The 16850-nt window shown below is 53.8% G+C and overlaps 2 protein-coding genes across 5 annotated transcripts in view; one reads left to right on the top strand and one right to left on the bottom strand.

Annotated features, from left to right (window-relative positions):
- LOC105881641 (stem-loop histone mRNA binding protein) overlaps positions 1 to 16850 on the top strand; it is a 230380-nt gene that overhangs the window by 85742 nt on the left and 127788 nt on the right. The gene's annotated exons all lie outside the window — the stretch shown is intronic.
- LOC105881640 (transforming acidic coiled-coil-containing protein 3) lies at positions 707 to 16476 on the bottom strand. 4 transcript variants are annotated; one of them, XM_075992896.1, is made up of 16 exons: positions 16344 to 16476; positions 14225 to 14387; positions 13950 to 14092; positions 12284 to 12862; positions 11361 to 11436; positions 11022 to 11154; positions 8226 to 8278; positions 7691 to 7794; positions 6711 to 6798; positions 6283 to 6390; positions 4961 to 5037; positions 4827 to 4870; positions 3373 to 3533; positions 1260 to 1366; positions 1032 to 1152; positions 707 to 915 (listed from the first exon to the last, which is right to left on the bottom strand). In XM_075992896.1, the coding sequence occupies exons 2-16, from the start codon at positions 14384 to 14386 to the stop codon at positions 853 to 855; spliced, it is 2019 nt and encodes a 672-aa protein (XP_075849011.1). In that variant the 5' UTR covers position 14387; positions 16344 to 16476; the 3' UTR covers positions 707 to 852. The 4 variants fall into 4 exon arrangements, with proteins under 4 accessions (XP_075849011.1, XP_075849013.1, XP_075849010.1 ...); XM_075992898.1 differs by having other exon boundaries at positions 14225 to 14304; positions 16142 to 16466; XM_075992895.1 differs by having other exon boundaries at positions 16142 to 16466.

The raw sequence follows: 16850 nt of genomic DNA on the forward strand, positions 1-16850 counted from the left end.
GTTGGCCTTGGCCGTTTCCACTTACCTGGTTCCGGAGGAGAGTGAGGCCCAGGCCCAGCAGTACCAGCCCCCGGGAACAGGTCAGCAGTGCCTCTTCCCAGCCCCACACACACCTGGGGACCCCCTGGCTGTCCCTGGTTCTGGGGGCCTAGGTGCCATGGCCCAGAGCCCTGGCGACCTGTGTCCCATCAGCTCGGTGCCTGTGTCCGGGGCCCCAGCCTGCCTCGGAACCTCTCAGTTGCCTCAGAGTCTGAAACATGCAGGTGGGCTGGCAGGCGGGAAACTTGAACGGGAGCTAACCCTGCCGTCTTGACAGAATGTCTTCTTCCTCAGGGAAACGTGTTTTTTGCTCCTAAGCCTCTCATATCATCGAAAATAACCTCGACAGTGCTGACCCTGCAGGTGCTCCCTGACCACGTGCACACCACAGCAGGCGAGCACGTGGTCACTGGGGCCGCAGGCCTGCCAGGCTGACACCAAACCCACCATCACGGCTAGCTGCTGATAGTTTTACTTTTTTACTCAAAAACTTGAGCCCCCTTGGATTTTGATCTGTGGTCCCCACGTCCCATGGCGCCTGCCAAGGGAGGCGAGATCCAGGGGGCCAGCCGCAGGGCAGGGAAGAGTGAAGGGCATGAGGGGCAATGGCTGTGGATAAGCTCGGCCTCGGGCCAGGGCCAGGACATCTTCACTTTAACCAACACCGGCAACTTCAGCCTTTGAATTTAAGGGAAACTTTAATCTTACAACAATCTAGTTTACACACAAGTTAACAGTAGAAAGAACATAACAGAACCTAGGAGACAGACAGACAGACGGGAGGGAGGGTGGCTGCTGGTCTGTGGCTTCCGGTCAGCTCTTCATCTTGGAGATGAGGTCATCACAGATCCTGGTCAGCTCGTCATTTTCTTTAGTCTGAAGGAGAAAAGATGAATTGCTGGGTTTCCGCAGAACACACTTAGAGGGAACAGCAACAGGCCTAGAACAGACGGCCCTGAGCCTGGCGGGGTCTGTGGCTCCCTGCACCCCACCTTCTGCTCCACCATCTTCTCCAGGGAGTGGACCCGCATCTGCTCCTTCCTCAGGCTCGCCTGGAAGGCCAAGGCCTCTGCTTGGGCCTTGCTCCGGACCTGGGCAATCTCCTCATTTGCCCTGGAGAGGCAAGGGCAGAGGGCAGAGGCTGAGTCCAAGAGGCTGAGGACCAGACCCCTCCTTCCTGGGGGTGGGGGATCCGGGGGTCCCTCACCCCGAGCACTCACAGCTTGAGCTTCTCTTCCGCGTGGGCCTTCAGTGCTTGGTATCTCTGGCCCTCCTTGTCAATCCTCACTAAGAACTCTTCAGCGCACCTCTTCAGCGACTCTTCGTTCTTCAGCAATGAGAGCAGACATTAACTGTTAACAGTACTCATCTATATAAGATGGTCCAGGCTTGGCACTTGGGGACCCTAGGGGGCAGGTGCAGACTGCAGACCTTCGAGGCTGTCTGGGACATTAGCGGTGAAAGAGCCACTCCACACACGTCCCCAGCCCACCCGGTTCAGAGGTTCTGGACAGCCCCAGGCTCTCCACCCTCTGGGGCGCCAGTTCTGACCTCTGGGCCCTTGCAGCTGTCACCCCTCTTTCCATACCCTCAGCCAGCCAGCATCTGTGCCCAGGCACTGGGAACACTGACCAGCCCGCCCCTGGGTGCCTCCGCCTGCAAGCTGAGACCCCTGCTTTGGGGGTGGCAGGGAGAGGGTGACAGCTGGGGCCACCTGACTTCTGGACATGCTGCTCCCCACAGCCCTGCAGGCCCCTCCACACTCCAGTAACAGTGAGGAGCCACCAGGTATGGTGTGTTGGGTGGTTTAAAACTGAGTTCTCTTGAGGTTCCCGCCTCCTACTATACCCACGGCCTTGTGTCTCGTGGCTGTGGAAGTTCCTGAGCATCTGCCTATAGGTGAGGCATCTGGGGTGTGTGGCCGGGCCTTCGCTCCACAGCGGCATCTCCCTGTCTTCCGTCCCCAGCTCTGGGCTGCAGCCTGCACTCTGGTCCCTGACTCACCCTCTTCTTCCCGCCGTGAATGCTCAAGGCAGCCACTCTGAACTGTGACCAGTGAATCTTTAAGTTTAGTATGTATATTTCTCAGTTCAGAATTTTCATTTGGTCCTTTTCCAGTTTTATTGTCTCTACTGAAACAATGCTTCTTTGAATATAGTGATTGTTGTAAAGCCTATGTTGGGGCCACGTGCGGTGGCTTATGCCTATAATCCCAGCACTCTGGGAGGCAGAGGTGGGAGGATTGCTTGAGATCAGGAGTTCAAGACCAGCCTGAGCAAGAGTGAGACCCCCCTCTCTACTAATAGAAAAAAAATTAGCTGGGCATGGTGGCATGTGCCTGTAGTCCCAGGTACTTGGGAAACTGAGGCAGGTGGATTGTTTGAGCCCAAGAATTAGAGGATGCTGTGAGCTACGCTGATGCCATGGCACTCTAGCCTGGTGACAGAGCGAGACTTTGTCTCGAAACAAAACAAAAAACCTGTGTTGGGTCCTCCAAGGTGGGATTAAGCACAGAGCTGCCTCCATGAGAGTGGGGAGGTGGAGAGGTGGCTCGGGGTAGTTGTGACACAGGCCTGTCTGGGAGAGGCGAGGCCATTGATGCAGACCATAGCATGGCCGAAGGGAGGGCCAGGAAACACTGCTGGGAGGGGTGTCCTCAGGCCAATGGCACTGTCCAAGGGGTCCTGCCTCTCGTAGCATCCATACAAGAGTCCCTGCCAACTCCCCAAGGCAGATCTGAGAAGCACCTTCCAGCAACACCTTCTCCTGTGGACACCAGTGTGTGGCACTCCTGTGGGTCTGTTTCTACTGACTGTTTCTGATTTTCACTCCTTTCCTTCTCCAACACCTGGTTATCCTGTGCTGGGTGTTATTTGTAAAACTTTCTGTAGCAATAATCGAAGATTTAAGCTATCTTATACGTCACAGTTCTTCGATCACAGCCGAGTTGTTCTTTACACACGGTGGACGGTCCAAACACTGCAGAGCCCAGTACCTTCTCTAGAAGGCAGGTTCTCCCATGCACTGAGTACAGCCATACCCCACCACCTGCCCCAGCCTCTCCTTCTATGCTCGTCGCACTCCTGCCATATCCTGCCTCCAGGCTATGCCCGTGAGGCTGCTCTGCTCACCTGTCCTCCCACCAACCTCAGCCAAAGCCTCACAGACCAGCTGTGGCAATGCCACTCCCACCCCCAGCAGTAGCCCTTCTTGTTCATGGGACACCCCATGTCCCATAGCAAGGGTAGGCTCAGCATAGGACCAGGTACTGTCAGCTTGGACTGTAAGCCCCCGTGAGCCCACATGGAAAGGACACAGGGCAGCATGGCGTACCTTGTGGTAGCCTTCGATCACCTCCTTTTGCTTCTCAAATCGTTTGAAGAGGTCAGAGAAGGACTTTTCCATGGATTTCAGGTCTGTAGTAAGTTGGTCTTTTTCTTTTAGAACTTTCTGGATTTCAGCTTTGGCGAGTTCCTTCTGTTTCTGAGCCTCCTCTTGAGATAAGTGAAAAGCAAGCACTCGGGATTAGAGGCAACCTAAACACGGGGGTCCAGAAATAGCCAAGAAAGCGAGGCAAGGGAACCAGGCACCAGGAGCAGAGGTAGGAAGCTTGGGTGTGAGCTGCAGCAGACGTGGTCCCTATTCAGATGTCTTCTTAAGGAGACAAGCTCCCCTTTCTACCTGTGATCTTCCGGGTAGGACAGAAAGCCCAGAACACAGCTGTTCCTTCAACATCAGCTTCAGAGGGGACCATAGGGAGTGGACAATGAAGCCCTGGGCCTGAAGCCCGGGGCCCAGCAGCAGAGGTCGCTGAAGAAGAGGGGCAGTGCTCGGACATCCCCAGGGCCCACAGTGTGACCTGCAAGCTGGGAGCTGCCGTGGAGAGCTGGAGGCTGCTGGTTGTGGTGTTATAGTGCTCTCAGAAGGAGACAAGGCTTGGGAGGTCACCTCACCCAGGCTGACACTCGACCTAAGACAGTTCCCCACAGGGGTACCTGTAGGAGCCTGAGCCCTTGTCCCAGGTGAGACCCGGTGTTTCAGCAGCACCCATGGGGTTTAGGGGGAATGACATCTGTTCCCTGCCATGGCCCCAGCTGGCAATCAGGGTGTCAAGAATTTTGTTGCCAGGCCAGGCGCGGTGGCTCACTCCTGTAATCCTAGCACTCTGGGAGGGCGAGGTGGGTAGATTGCTCTAGGTCAGTAGTTCAAAACCACCTGAGCAAGAGCAAGACCCCATCTCTACCACAAATAGAAAGAAATTAATTGGCCAACTAATACATATATAGAAAATATTAGCCGGGCATGGTGACGCATGCCTATAGTCCCAGCTACTTGGGAGGCTGAGGCAGGAAGATTGATTGAGCCCAGGAGTTTGAGGTTGCTGTGAGCTATGCTTACGCCACAGCACTCACTCTAGCCTGGGCAACAAAGTGAGAATGTGAAAAAAAAAAAAAAAAAAGAATTTTGGGTTGAAGCCAACTGTACCATGGAAAAAAAAAAAAAAAGAATTTTGGGGCCTGACAAGTGCCAGCCACACAGGTGCCACCAGCCTCAATGACTACCGGCTTCTCGCTAACTACTCAGTGGCTCCATGGTGGGTTTGCTGTGAGGATATTTGCGTGTTAGGGAGAAGGACCCTTGAAAGGTAGAATTAACCTGGCCACACTGAGTGTCCACAAAGCTCAGACGTCACAGGGGTTGCGGGGGGGGGGGGGGGGCCGCGGCAGGGATGGGGACCAGGTGGCACCTCGCAGAAGCATATGCCCCTTTGGGGCCCGAGAACTTACCCATTGCCTGATACATGACTGCCTCAAACCTGTCCATGATCTTCCTATAGAAGGAGAACAAATGAGTGTTGGTGACCTTCTGTGGCCACATGAGCCCAGGTCACAGCTGGCTTGAGGCTGCAGGGCTTATTTACCCAAGTTCCAAGTTCTTCCCATGGAGCTCCTCACACTTGCGTTTCAGCTCCAGGTTTTCCTCCTGTGTCACTTTGACCTGTGCCAACCATACACCTGAGTCAGCAGGTGGGACCTTGAATTCCTGTCCCACTCCCTCCACCCTGACCTTCAATGCTCTATGCCTCTCACAAGGATCTGACTGCCCACACCCAAGGATCTGGGGCCATATCATCAAGTCACAGTTCCATGTGAAATTTCCACGAGGATCCTGGGAGCCCAGGTCAGGCCCAGGACATGCAAGTTAGGTTACCACGAGGACAAGAGGCATGGGGTCGATGGCTGTGCCTGTGGACTGTCTCCACTGGCCCTGGTGGAATCCAATAGGTGCCCAGGGATGCATGTTCACCTGGCATGTCTACCGGTCAGGGCCCCATGGGCTCTGACTCAATTCTAGTTAACTTTGCAGGAAGGCAGGGCCCAGAGGCCCGCCGTCCCCAGGAACTCGGTTCTACAGGGTGGAGGGTGACTAGCTACAGAAAGAAGGCCAGTCTACATGCTGTGGGCCTCTAGGCCTGCTTCAGGGCCACTCGGATGGGCTCCGACACAGTACAGGGGGTTGCTGGGGGCCTGTAGGTCAGGGGCTGTGTTGCAGGCCTCAGAAGACTCGAGGGCTTAAGTCCCAGCCAGGCCAGCTGTCCTCCTGGGCCATCCCATCCATACCTCCCTGGCGATTGGCAGGCAGATGGCAGCTCAGTGTGCTGCCCAAAGACACCCAGCCCCTCGACTGTCCACAGATAAGGTGATTTAAAAGGCTGAGCCTCAGCGTGTCTGGTGAGGACAGAGGGAAACACAGGGGACCCTCAAATCTGAGGATGGTGGAGGTGGGGCTCTCTAACCCATCCAGAGACGGAGTCTGCACTGGTGGGGGAGGGTGGGGCAAGAAAGGGCCACACCCACGTTCACAGCAGCAAGTGCCACCTATGACGCTGTGAGATCACCCCCAAGATGAACACCGCACACCAGGCCGGAGTCCGGGCTGTCTGACAGCTTCGTGTGGGGGAGTTGGCTTGTGGGCAGCTGCCTGCTTGGATGCTGGACGGGAACCTGAAATTCTCGGCTTTCGTTGCTGGGCATCAGCAATGGGCTAAGGGGTTGGGGGTCCAGTAATTGAGGCCAGCAGGTGCCTGTAATTCCACCAGGAGGATCAGGAGCATGCATGGTGGTCACGCCCTGGACCCAATGCCAGGCACCGGGCCATGCACTCAGTGCCACCCGTGCCTGGCCGTTGGCCGGTCCCAGAACAGCCTGCCAATTTTATAGAGGAGCCGCCTCATGTCCTTACTGCCATGTCCAGGTCCTTCTGGCTGTACTGCAGCAGGTCCACGATGGGCCCAGTGGTAGGCAGGGGGGCACTCCCAGGCATGAGGACACACGGGGGTGGGCCCGGCACCTGCAGGGAGATGGAGATGAGGGTGAGCCACGTACCTAAGGGATACGGGGAGGAGCCACAAGCCTGCCTCCTCCCATCCCCCACCTCCCACCTGCCATCCAGGAGGAAAGGTCCACCCAGGCCAACTCCACAGAGATAGCATGGGTCAGGTGGCGGGGGAAAGGGGGACCTGCAACAAGCCCCCGTCTGTCAGGAGGCCAGCAGCTCCACCACCACCAACTGGGCCGAAGGCTTTGGACCCAACGAACATAGGACAGGCCCTTAAAACAACATGTCTCTTTAGACCACAAAAATATCACTCAAGAGGGACTAACACTTACGGGAACATCCAGCACTCCCAAGAAATCAAACTCCACGAGCGTGGCTTCTGGCGGATTTCCTGAGGAAGGCCAGTCCGCGTCGTGTGTGCTGAGACCAAACAGAGCACCTGGGTCACCTCAGGTCCTCTCAGTGTTGAGCAGGACATAAAGCACAGATGTGTCCAGTCTAACTGAGCTCTCGGTTTGTTGGTTGAAAACCAATAAAGTCAGGTTTGCAGTAGAAAATGTGGGACTGTGTCTAGCAAGCCCAACCTCTCCATTGCCCGGAACCCCTTCCCTCTTGCCTGCTGTCCTTCCTGGGTCAAAGATTTAATTTTGATTACTAGATATGGCAAACTTTTTTACTCCTCAGCTTCATGGCTTTCATGTAATGCCTAGTAGGTCAGTCTCCTCAAAATTACGTAAATGTGCTGTGTTTCCTTCCAGAGCAGGGGTCGGCCCACGTTTTCCACATTTTAGGATGTGAAGGCCACACAGCTTCTCTCACAACTACCCAGTAGTGTGAAAGTCGCTATGGACAATTTGTAAAAGAAGGGGTGTGGCTGTGTGCCAATAAAACTTTATTTATAAAAACAGGTAATGGGTGGAGTTTGGCCCACAGGTCATAGCTTGCTGACCTCTGTTCTAGAGTTGCTACTTAAAAAAATAGGTTTATCTGTTGGGGAATTCCAGGAGTAAAGAAGACAGAAAAAAAGGAAAAAGAAAAAGATGAAAGGAAAAAAGAGTATGTTTGGATCTTTAATCTACATAGAATGGAGTCCATGAGCATGGCAGGGTCCCTGTGACTAGAGGGCAGGGTCCTCATGGTGCCCACCAAGGATCAGGGCTCTTGCTGTCCTCCCCACCCACCATGACTCACTTCTAGTTTAGATCATCACCTTAGTCTAAAAGTCTCTGATCAAATGGAGCACCTGGGAACAGCCCCTCATCTCCCCGGCCTGCGCTAAAGGCTCCACTGATTGGGGCGGGGGGAAGGGTACCTGTTTGTCCCAGTGGCTGCGGTCACTGGTCGACGAGGACTGTCCTTCAGTAGCGGGTCGAACTTGAGGTATAAAGACTGCTTCCTCAAGGCTGACTCCTTAAACTGGGGCAGAATAGTGCAGGTCAGCAGCTGCCACTGTTGTCCCAGAACCGTCCCCAGAGCCCTGGGGTGAGCTGCCCACTAGGCAAAGGGCTCTGGGGAGGTCACAACACACTACTGCTTCTGGTCGCCCACAATTCTGCCCCACGTACCCCCATCCCTGGCATCACAGCATGTCCAGGTGTGTCTCAGATGGGCACCTGGGTTGGAACTCTGCTAGGACTATAGGCCACCAGTTAAATGAGAAATTGCAGGAAAAGGGGGCCCTAGAGAGACTCAGGACCAGTCTCAACATTTGGGCCTATTTGCAGTCAGGGACACAGTGAGCTCCACAGTGAAGAGCCATCCATCCTGCTGTTTGGGGGTGAGAGTGTGGGGCTGTTGTGGGGACACGCAGTGCAGGTGAGGCTGCCATCACAGTGCCCCAGACTTACCGAGGAAGTTCCAAACTGTTCCAGGTAATCTATGTCGGCCCCTGTGCCTAGAACTGAGAGGGAGCAAGTCGCTGCTGCTGTCACTGTTCTTGCCAACACCCAGGGCCCCGAGGGCCACAGCTAGGTCTCCCATGGTGCTCAATAAGGTGTGACCATGGTTCTCTAGTGGAATAAACACAGGGAATATTCCTGGCCACCAGGCCAGCAGCCTCCTCACCTGGGACCTGGAGCTGAGGGTCCTTTGCCTCCCGGTGAGATTTCTCACCTCAGCGCTGCTGACACTTGGAGCCTGACCACTCTCTGCGGTGGGGGTGTGCCGGGCACTACAGGCTGCTAAGCAGCATCCCTGGCCTCTACCAACTCAATGCTAGTAGCACTCCCTAGGCATGACAACCAATAATGTCCCCTGGGGGGACAAAATGCCCTAGTTGAGAACTACTGTTTAAAACTATCTTAGAAAAGTCTTTTAAGATCTGATAATATACACTTTGGTTAAAAAACCTAAGGGCGGGCGACTTCCGGGGCCCCGCTCTTGGGGCCCCAGAACCTCGTCCATTTAAAAAAAAAAAAAAAAAAAAAAAAAAAAAAAAAACCTAAGGGCAAGCCGGAGCAGAGGCAGGAGGATCGATTTAGCCCAGGAGTTCAAGGCCGCAGGGAGCTATGACTGTGCTCGTGAACACCCACTGCATTCCAGCCTGGGCAGCATAGGGAGATAGCTCTCACAAAATTTAAAACAAAGCAAAACAGAACAAAAACCTTTAGGGTGCCTCACGCCATATACAAAAATTAACTTGAAATGATTGAAGATCAAAATGTAAGAGCTAGGCCGGGCGCGGTGGCTCACGCCTGTAATCCTAGCTCTCTGGGAGGCCGAGGCGGGCGGATTGCTCAAGGTCAGGAGTTCAAAACCAGCCTGAGCAAGAGTGAGACCCCGTCTCTACTATAAATAGAAAGAAATTAATTGGCCAACTGATATATATATAAAAAATTAGCTGGGCATGGTGGCGCATGCCTGTAGTCCCAGCTACTCGGGAGGCTGAGGCAGTAGGATTGCTTGAGCCCAGGAGTTTGAGGTTGCTGTGAGCTAGGCTGACGCCACGGCACTCACTCTAGCCTGGACAACAAAGCGAGACTCTGTCTCAAAAAAAAAAAAGTTAAAAAAAAAAAAAAATGTAAGAGCTAAAGCTATAAAACTAGATGCCCAAAAGATGTTCATTAGCCATCAGGGCAATGCAAATGAAAACCACAACCAGATACCACTTTGCAGCCATCAGACGGCCAGGATCAGTGAGACATAACAAGTGTTGGTGAGGAAACCTCCTACACACTGCTGGTAGGATTGTAAAAGGGTACAGCCCCTCGGGAAAGCAGTCCGGCAGTTCCTCAAAAAGTTGAGCATAGAGTCACCATGATCTAGAAATTCTAATGCCAGGTATACATACAAAAGAATAAAATCGTGGCAGGGTGTGGTGGCTCACGCCTGTAATCTTACCACTCTGGGAGGCCGAGGTAGGAGATTTGCTCAAGGTCAGGAGTTCAACACCAGCCTGAGCAAGAGCGAGACCCCATCTCTACTAAAAATAGAAATTAATTGGCCAAATAAAAATATATAGAAGGGGGCAGGGGGGCATGGGCAATAAAAGTTACTTTAACACTTGTACCCCCATAATACACTAAAAGAATAAAAAAAGAAAGAAAATATATAGAAAAAAATTAGCTCTGTATGGTGGCGCATGCCTGTAGACCCAGCTACTCGGGAGGCTGAGACAGGAGGATCACTTCAACCTAAGAGTTTGAGGTTGCAGTGAGCTAGGCTGACACCACAGCACTCTAGCCAGAGTAACAGAGGTAGACTTTGTATCAAATAAAACCAAGAATGAAAACATATTTCTACACAAAATTTTAAGATTGCCTCAAACCATATATAGTAATTAACTCCAAATAGATCAAAAAGCTAAAGACATGAATGTTCATGACATTATTTACAACAGCTAAAAAGTGGAACCACCCCAAACGTCCACCGATGAGTTAACAAAATATGAATGTTATTCAGCCACCTCGGGGACAAGGCACTGACACCTGCTGCAGATGGACGAGCCTTGGAAACACCATGCTCCGTGGCAGAGGCCAGACCCAAACGCTCATGTTGTGTGTGATTCCAGAGGTCCCACATGGGGGTGACAGGTCCACCCCAGCTAAGCTTATCCCCATGTGGCCAGAACCCATGACTATCCTGCCAGAGATAAACCCTACCTACATTCACCTTCCAGTCTTCTCAATGACTGAGGTTTTAAGTAATCCAAACAGAGATTTTACAAAGTTGCTTTATAGCCTTTAAACCAATCCAATTATAACTCACTGAACACACTTCATTTATACTTTTCTCTTCCGATGCACTTTAATGACCATTCTACCATCCACATTTCACCACAGCCTGGTGTTGAAGGACTAAGCTTCTCATTTCATTGATTCCCTGATTACCAACGAATGCCCAGTTGGCAATTACAAGTTTGCATGTCCGTGTGTCATCTTGTTTTTGCCTTTGGCTGATTTCTCTGAGTATACAAATTCTATTTCTAGAAGTCCTTTAAGTGAAATGTATGAGACCTATCCTACTGAAAATGCCTATCTTTTGATAAACTAGAAGTTTGTGTATGAATTACTTAATGTTAGGTGACAGACCAGCCTATAGAATGACCACTGGCCAATGATGCAGGGGAGTCAAGCCACCAAACACAAATGCTCAGGGGATACATTTAAAGCAAACCAGAGGACGTCTGCCCTGAGGCAACTTACCCTCTGCAGGGTCTCTGAAGCTCTCCTCCTTCGGCTCCAAGGCAGGCTCTGGCCCCTGCTGAGTTGGGGGCACTGCCTCACTGCCTGGACAGCTCGTGGGAACCGATGTGCCCGAAGAATTCCAGTTTCCCTCCTGGAGGGAAGGTCAAGGTCACCCTTTGCAGTTGAGGACCCTCTGGGTGGGATTTTGCCTCACCCATTCTCAGCAAAAGGAACCCCAGGGGCGAGGGCAGCAGGGTATCCCATCCTGTCACCGCAAGGTCACCTGTGCCTCCCATACCCCGAGACTTTTCACATGGACAGTACAGGATCATAAGCCCTCACACGTACACCCCGTACCTTGCCCTCTGTGCTTGGAGTCTCAGCTGCCATCTGCGCCACAGGTGTGTCCTCCACTGAGGCTGGACGCAGCTGCCTGGAGAGACAGAGTCAGCAGAGACCTAGGTGCCCTGCCCCATGGCTCCCAGCACCGAGCTGCCCATCTGCCTCCTACCTGCATTGTTGCGTTGGTCACGTCAATGCTCAGCTAGAGCATTGTGCCAGGTACAGGGGCTGCCCAAGTGACCTGACCACGAAGCTGCCCTCACCAGCCCTACCCAGAATGAGAAACACGCGCCTTGCCTCCTGGCTCTGGGAGGAATGGGCAAGCAAAGAGGACTCCTGTAGTCTTTTGACTGTGAAATCAGCAAAGGGCCTGGGGGGATAGGAGGTAGCGAAGGGCCATGCCCTGGCTGAGCAACTCAAGCCATGGGGTGTGGCCGAAGAGGAGACAGAGGATGGCAGCTGGCCCTGGAGGTTCTGCTAGGAAAGCTCCACACCAGAACGCTGGGTGGAGGAAGGCTAAGACCCCAGTGAGCAGCGGCACCGGAAGGTGCTCCCACCAGAAGGTACACACGTGGGGACTGAGAGTCACCCTAGGTGGTAACAGGCTCATCTGGCTGTTGGAATCCAGGTTCACCTGGGGAGGTGCTCGAGCTGGGGGAGGGGGCCTTGCTCTGGGGCTGGCCATACTTTGCTTTCAACTTGAGTGCCAGCGCTCATGCACTTGATTCTTCTTTAAATGGAGGGCTCACTACCACACAACCACAGACCCAACTCCTGACAGCTGCCGGGTCTCGGGATTGGGGACTCTGCAGCTGTGCCTCCCCTGCCCAAGACGCCCCTCCTGGGGGCTTTCCCTGGTCACAAAGGAGCATCTAAATGGCATTTCTGGAATGGGCCCCTGACCACACATACCATAGAGCAGCCAATCCCGAACTTACTGGCTCAGACTTGAGTTCTCAACAGCCCCAGGACCGGAGGTTGGGCTTGTGGCCCTGCCAGCCGGCAGGGGCCCGGGGGTGTCCACACTCTCAGGGGGGGCCAGGGCCTCGACAGGAAGGTCTGCCAGGGGCACTCCACATGCTGTTTCAGGGCTTGTACCAGGAGGCTCGGCAGCCTCGGCCAAGGAGGCAGAGGCCCCGCCATGTGCAGTTTCTCCCTCGGCTCTGAGAGGAGTCTCTGCATTGTGGGGGGACACTATTCTGGGAGGGTCTTCCAGGGCCTCGGAGGTGGATGTCATGCTTCTGTCTGAGGGACGAGAACTAATGTTTTCCTCCAAAGCTCTCTCAGGGATGCTAGACACTTTTCTTGAAGAAGCCATTTGGCTTTCAGGACTTCCTGGGCCCTGGGCAGAGCTGGAGGCACCTGGGTCGGCCAGGGGGGCTGAGCCAGGCTCCGAGGAGGTGCCACCTTCAAACGCTGGGTCTGCATTCCCTGGATGAGTGTCAGCACCAGTCGCCATTTGTTTCTGGAGAATTCTATTGGTCGTTCTCGAGTCCACTTCCTTGATAAACTGTTGGCTTTTAAAAAATACTTAATGTTAATTGGAGGGAATTCTTGTAATGTTATGCTGCCTCAGCATCCATCTTGAATACAAGTTTAACCTTCCCCACCAGAAGCAGGCCTGTCACCTTTCACACGGCTTCCCGTTCTGTACTCCTTCCCCACCCCTAGTTCCTCATGGCGGTTCTTCATTCTGGTGTCACCTCATACAACTGCCTGCTGGTGACCAGCTCCCTGTGGCACAGCTGCAGACAGCCTACCCACAGTGGAGGGGGTGGATGTGCATGGAGTCTCCATCTGTGGCCTGCCTGTGTCGTCATGCTCACCAAATGCCTTCCTAGGCACCCAACCCCCGTTTGTCTAGTAGCCTCTGATATCTTCACTATTCAAATAGTCCCCGTGGACCATGCGACAGGTCGGGCAGCACATTGCCCATCCCAGTGCCTGATGCCAGGCCCAGCCCTTTGACCACACATGTTCTGATCAGCAGGGAGTTATGACCTGCTCTGTGTCTGTCCTGGGCCAGTTCACCCCTCCTTAGGCAACCTGGTGGTTCCCCACTCCCAGAAGGTCACCATATTGATGCCAAATTTAGTGCGGACATCTGATTGGCAAAGATCACTACAGCCTAGAACTCCTGCACTCAAGCAATCTTCCCACCTCAGTCTCCCAAGAAGCTGGGACCACAGGGACCTGCCACAGCCCAGCATGCATATTTTGGCTGGTATAGACAGTACAACACGGTTTCTCTGCCTACAAATTTCTATCTGTTCTTTCCAAGTACTGAAATGAGCAGAATGAAACAGAAATAAAGCTGTAGATCTCAATTCCCTGGAGGTGGGTCAGGACATTTTACAGAGTTAGATAAACAAAGATTGAGGCCAACTGATTGGCAAGGGGGCAGCAAAACAGTAAACTATGAAGTCACAGCTTACTCTGAGTATTTGATATCAGCTTATCTGCTAACCAACGGGTGACACACTATATAAACTCACTAGAGATCAGGAGAAATGCAGCCAAGATGTTACAGAATGTTTCCACCAAGTCAGTCAGAGACTGTGACCTACACACAGACTGTGTACGTTCAACAGTACCGACACTTACTTCTCTTTCTGTGGCCCAACATGTTGAAAGTTTTCTAATCCAATGGTGTCATCCAGAACAAAAGGAGTCTCAAGTTTGCTAGTCATGCTGGGACTTAAGATCCTGTTTGTCTGTGGATCCCGCAGAGGTGTCTGAAAAGTCACCTGTTAGGGAGAGAGGAACGTACTGTTTGCCAATTCAAATTGTTACAACCATGTCAGCTGTTCAACCTAGTCACCAGAAAAGTAGGCCCCAGGGTAACCTGACAAGCTACACACAGTAGAGTTCACACTTACCTTCATTGCTTTGGCTAGATTCTTAGGTGGCACATTTTCTTTCTGTGACAGACAAAGGACAGACGATCTTCCGGTAAGTCCTGGTGGTGAAAACAGGAAGTCACAGTTTTCTGTACTTTCTTCACTGGTGACATCTTTGTCATTTAAGATCTGCAGACTCATTCTAGTAAAGCAGAATATCTTTGTGTCAGCATGAGGGAAATGATACTGCATTGTTTCAACAGACATGACCCAGGGACAGAGCTTCTCCAAAGTGTGCTGGGAGGATGTCTCCCCACCCCTCCTGCACAGGTGTGGTTAGCACCTTGCAGCTCACCTCACACAGGTGTCCTTTGTCAAGCAAGGCAGAGAAAACCTGAGTGAGTCCCTGTCTCACTTCAGGGGCCTCTGACTCTCCAGCCCAGCAGGGGGAGCTTCAGGCAGCCCTGCCAACTCCTGGGACCAAGAGCTAAAAGGGCCTTCACTGAGACAAGGGAAAAAACCAAGTCTTCGCCGGGCCGGGCGCGGTGGCTCACGCCTGTAATCCTAGCTCTTGGGAGGCCGAGGCGGGCGGATTGCTCAAGGTCAGGAGTTCAAAACCAGCCTGAGCAAGAGCGAGACCCCGTCTCTACTATAAACAGAAAGAAATTAATTGGCCAACTGATATATATATATATAAAAATTAGCCGGGCATAGTGGCACATGCCTGTAGTCCCAGCTACTCGGGAGGCTGAGGCAGAAGGATCACTCAAGCCCAGGAGTTTGAGGTTGCTGTGAGCTAGGCTGACGCCACGGCACTCACTCTAGCCTGGGCAACAAAGTGAGACTCTGTCTCAAAAAAAAAAAAAAAAAACCAAGTCTTCATAACAACTCCTACTGTTGGATTATTCTGTTTGGTAAAACTTAGGAAACAGGAAAGTCCTGGCCTGCTGGAAAACCAGAAGAGCCAGAGGAAGCCTGAGTCTCCCTACATGCCTCTGCCTGAGGTATAAGGCACGAGAGGGCAGCTGAGGACAGGACAGGGGCTCTGGTTTGCACTCCCTCCCACTGGGCCAGAGAGTGGGGACCAGGCCAGGGTGTTGAGAGGGTTGAGGCCTGGATGAGGAGCTGAGAAGAGAAGGGAGGGGGAGATCTAGAATTCCTTGGTGGGTGTCCGGAAACAACTATATCAGGGCCTCCAGTCAAGCCCAGAGGTTCTAGAAGGGCTCCATTCCTACTTCTCAGGTCTTCACACTGGTCGTGGACACATTTTTCCACCCTTTCCATCCACAATATTCCAGATCTAGGAGTTGCTAGAGAACCGGTGCCAACCTGCCTAGAGGGATATCACGGGCACCTGGTGGTGAGGGTGCTGGGGGGCTTTGAAGAGTGAGACTGGGGGGTCAGAAGTGGCCTGAAAAGCTCGCTAGAGTGCTATGTGTGCGTGGACAGCGAAGGGCAGGAGGCAAGTGGGGAAACCAGGGGATCATGCACTGTGGGGAGGAGGCCAGACCCTGGCTTGGCTAGTGGGTCCAGGTGGGACTTGTGGAGCTAGGAAAAGCAAACAGAAGTCAAGGGCAAGGCTGAAGTTTTCAGCTTGGACAACGGAGTAAAGGGCCAGGGAGGAGTTGCTGGATTGCCCTGGGATGCACAAACCTAGAACTGGGCAGATGGCGACAGAGAAAACCTTTCTGGCAGTCCCTGGCTTGAAATAAGGCGGGAGAACAGCGAGCCCTTTGGCAGGTGGGGCTTTTGTTGTTGCTGCGCGGGGCCGGGGAGGGGGCTCTTGATCAGAAGCGACAGCTGGGCTTGGTTTCTGGCCGCTCTGCGGCGTGGGTCAGGGTCCAGGTTTCTGTGGCAGGTTCCACAGCTGGAGTTGGCCCCAGAAGCAACGCTAGAGGAGATCAACGCGCAAGAGGCACCGCGAGAAGAGGGAATGGGAGTGAGACGGGAACGAACCTCGGACCAGGAGCGCGGAGCTTCAGGAGAGAGAACGGACTTAGCTTGCCCGCAGACAACGGCTCAGCCCGGCCACTGCCCAGGGCCACTCAGCACCCGAGGGCCCGCCGACGGGAGCAGGTGGCGCCGGCAGAGGAGACGCTTCCGGGGAAGTGGCGGCCAGGGGGAACCCCAAAGACTGAGCCAGCGGCGGCCTGCCTACCTGCTCGCCGCTGCCGGGGCTCTGAGCCCGCGCCGCCGCTGTGAAGAATCGCCGCTCAGCGGGGGCGGAGTAGCGGCAGCCCAGTCGGGTCACTGCAGTCGCGCCCGCGGATTCAAATGCAGAAGTTTGGGTTGGCGAGGCCAATCAGAGTGCCAGCGGGGGTGGGCTCGCCAATAAGAAGAGTTCCTGCGTCAGCCCCGCCCCCTCCCGCTCTTGCGATTCCTCTTCCGGGTCGGTGGACTGCAAGATGTGGCGGTCGAGGCGAAGACCATACGCTCCCGGGGGACAACCTCTGCCTGCGGTGGGCCGGGTTCGCCAGATCGCTCCCGTTCCGGGGATCTCGGCCTCTGTCGCGGAGGCGACTGGGCTGCGTGGCATGGCCGGAGCCTGAGAGCCGCTGGCGTGCGCTAAGTTTTGCCAACTGTAAAATTGGACCAGATGCAGCGCCACCAACAGGACCGCCAGTGAGGAGGGTCCGCACCCTCATGGGCACTATTGCGGCGACTC

Source organism: Microcebus murinus, chromosome 16, assembly GCF_040939455.1.
Source record: "Microcebus murinus isolate Inina chromosome 16, M.murinus_Inina_mat1.0, whole genome shotgun sequence".
Lineage (NCBI taxonomy): Eukaryota > Metazoa > Chordata > Mammalia > Primates > Cheirogaleidae > Microcebus > Microcebus murinus.